At 50.2% G+C, this 1,910-nt stretch overlaps 1 protein-coding gene across 1 annotated transcript; it reads right to left on the bottom strand.

The window, feature by feature from the left end:
• Nucleotides 1–577: 577 nt before the first annotated feature.
• On the bottom strand, nucleotides 578–1,018 carry LOC122650661. Its single transcript, XM_043844056.1, has one exon. It carries the CDS (start codon nucleotides 1,016–1,018, stop codon nucleotides 578–580), a length of 441 nt encoding a protein of 146 aa, XP_043699991.1.
• Between the last annotated feature and the right edge of the window lie 892 nt (nucleotides 1,019–1,910).

The raw sequence follows: 1,910 nt of genomic DNA, 5'->3' as shown, positions 1-1,910 counted from the left end.
CCAAGGCCATCATAATTCCTCTTTAAGTTTCAAAAAGGGTGAGAGCCCCTCTTAAACCCCCAGTCTTGCCTGATTGCACGACAACCTCTCGCCTCCCCTTCGTCTTCTTCGCAGTACCCTCCAGCCCATTCGCTCTGCAACTTCAGGCAACATGACTGCTGAGGAAGAAGAAGAGGTCGTTGATAACCGGACCGCCGTCGAGAAGTACGAAGACAAGCGTGCCAGTCTGCACCCTGCCGTGAACTTTGAGATACTGATCCCACGATCAGGTCACTTTGTGCTTGGTCCCACCTTTGAAGACCCTTCTGCCACTCAGTCCCTCCAAAACTTTCCGGCCATCAAGCGGCATTGGGCTGGTCATTACCCCGAGTGGGACCAGTGGGTAAGGAGGATGTCTACTACCAAGGCGGATGAATGGAGCGAGCTTGGCATTTATGATGTCATCCAAATGTCCATCATCTCCTATCCTTGCGATGTCAATTTCCTTCATGCCGCCCTCCATTTTTGGTCCCGCTCGACCAACTGTTTCCACTTCAGCTTCAGGATGATGGGGCCCACCCTCCTTGTCATCGGAGCTCTACTCGGCCTGAAGTCGTCTGGTGAAGAGATCAATGGTAGCTCTGATTGCTCCCGGATTGGTTGGGATCTGAATCTCACAAGGAATGCCAGCTACACCTCCTATTTGACTCACTGCCGGAAACAAAGTGGCCCGGTGACCAAGCAAGAGTACATTGCTTTTCTGTTGTCCTGGATCTGTCGTTTTCTCATCTGTACCCGGGCCGACAAGATCACCAAAGCATATCTTGGCCTTGCCAATGCGTTGGCCGTTACCTTGTGCGTAATAAGGTGTGGAAAAGGTAACCATTATCCCATACTCTTGTGCAAATTGAGACACCTCACCTTCGGAGAAAACTGACCCATTGTCACAGGTAAGAGTCTCAGGCAGACCGAAACGAAGTATTAATTCATGCTTCACAAACTTAATCACATTGGCCTGGCTAACCGACTTCATTGGCATGGCCTCCACCTACTTGGTGAAGTAGTCAGTTGCCACAATCACGAACACATAACCTTGGGCAGACAGAGGGGACACCTTTCCGATTAGATCAAGGGCTCACCCTCTGAACGGCTAAGGTTTGACAATGGGATGAAGTTGGGTTGCTGGCACATTCTGCATGGGTGCATGCCTCTGACACGCCTGACATCCCTTTGCATACTTGATGCAATCCTGCAAGATGGTTGGCCAATAATAGCCATGGCGTCGTAGCAGCCACCTCATCTTGATGCCCGTCTGATGGGACCCATTGATCCCATCATGAACCTCGACCATAACAAGCATTGACTCATTCAACCCCAAGCACTTCTGCAGAAGATCATCCTGACCCCGCTTGTACAACTCGTCGCCCAGCAACAGGTAATTCAATGCACGGTATTTTATCTTTTGGTCAACCCTGGCATTGGGGTTTTGAAGATAATGGATGACCGGAGACCTCCAGTCCAGCCAAACTTCGTCCAGGTTCCCCACCTTGAACGCTCCTTCCTCCAGGACTGATGAGAACGTTTTCTTCTGGATGATAAATAACCTCTCAACTTCTCCCTTCGAGATTGAGATGCTTGATGTGGCTTGAGCGAGACCATTCGCCACACTATTCTCTGACCGAGGAATGTGCTTGACCGAACTGTCATTGAACTTGCCCAACCACTGTTGGGCGAGTGAACAAAATGGCAAAAGAGTCTGACTTTCACAACGATACTCCTTAGCCAGATGCCTGACAACTAACTGAGAGTTGCCAACGACCTCAACATTTCGGGCCCCGAGTGCACTGAGGGTTTTCAGGCCGAGAATCAAGGCCTCGTACTCAGCTTGATTGTTCATACATGGGAGGCACAATTGGAAAGCAAGATGGGTT

Source organism: Telopea speciosissima, chromosome 2 (genome assembly GCF_018873765.1).
Source record: "Telopea speciosissima isolate NSW1024214 ecotype Mountain lineage chromosome 2, Tspe_v1, whole genome shotgun sequence".
Classification (NCBI taxonomy): domain Eukaryota; kingdom Viridiplantae; phylum Streptophyta; class Magnoliopsida; order Proteales; family Proteaceae; genus Telopea; species Telopea speciosissima.
Note: the sequence above shows the minus strand (reverse complement) of the source record. Positions and strands in the feature narration are given on the sequence as shown.

Bases quoted from the DNA above. Each gene is read 5' to 3' on its own strand.
- LOC122650661 (XM_043844056.1), bottom strand. From the start codon at position 1,018: ATGCCAATGAAGTCGGTTAGCCAGGCCAATGTGATTAAGTTTGTGAAG.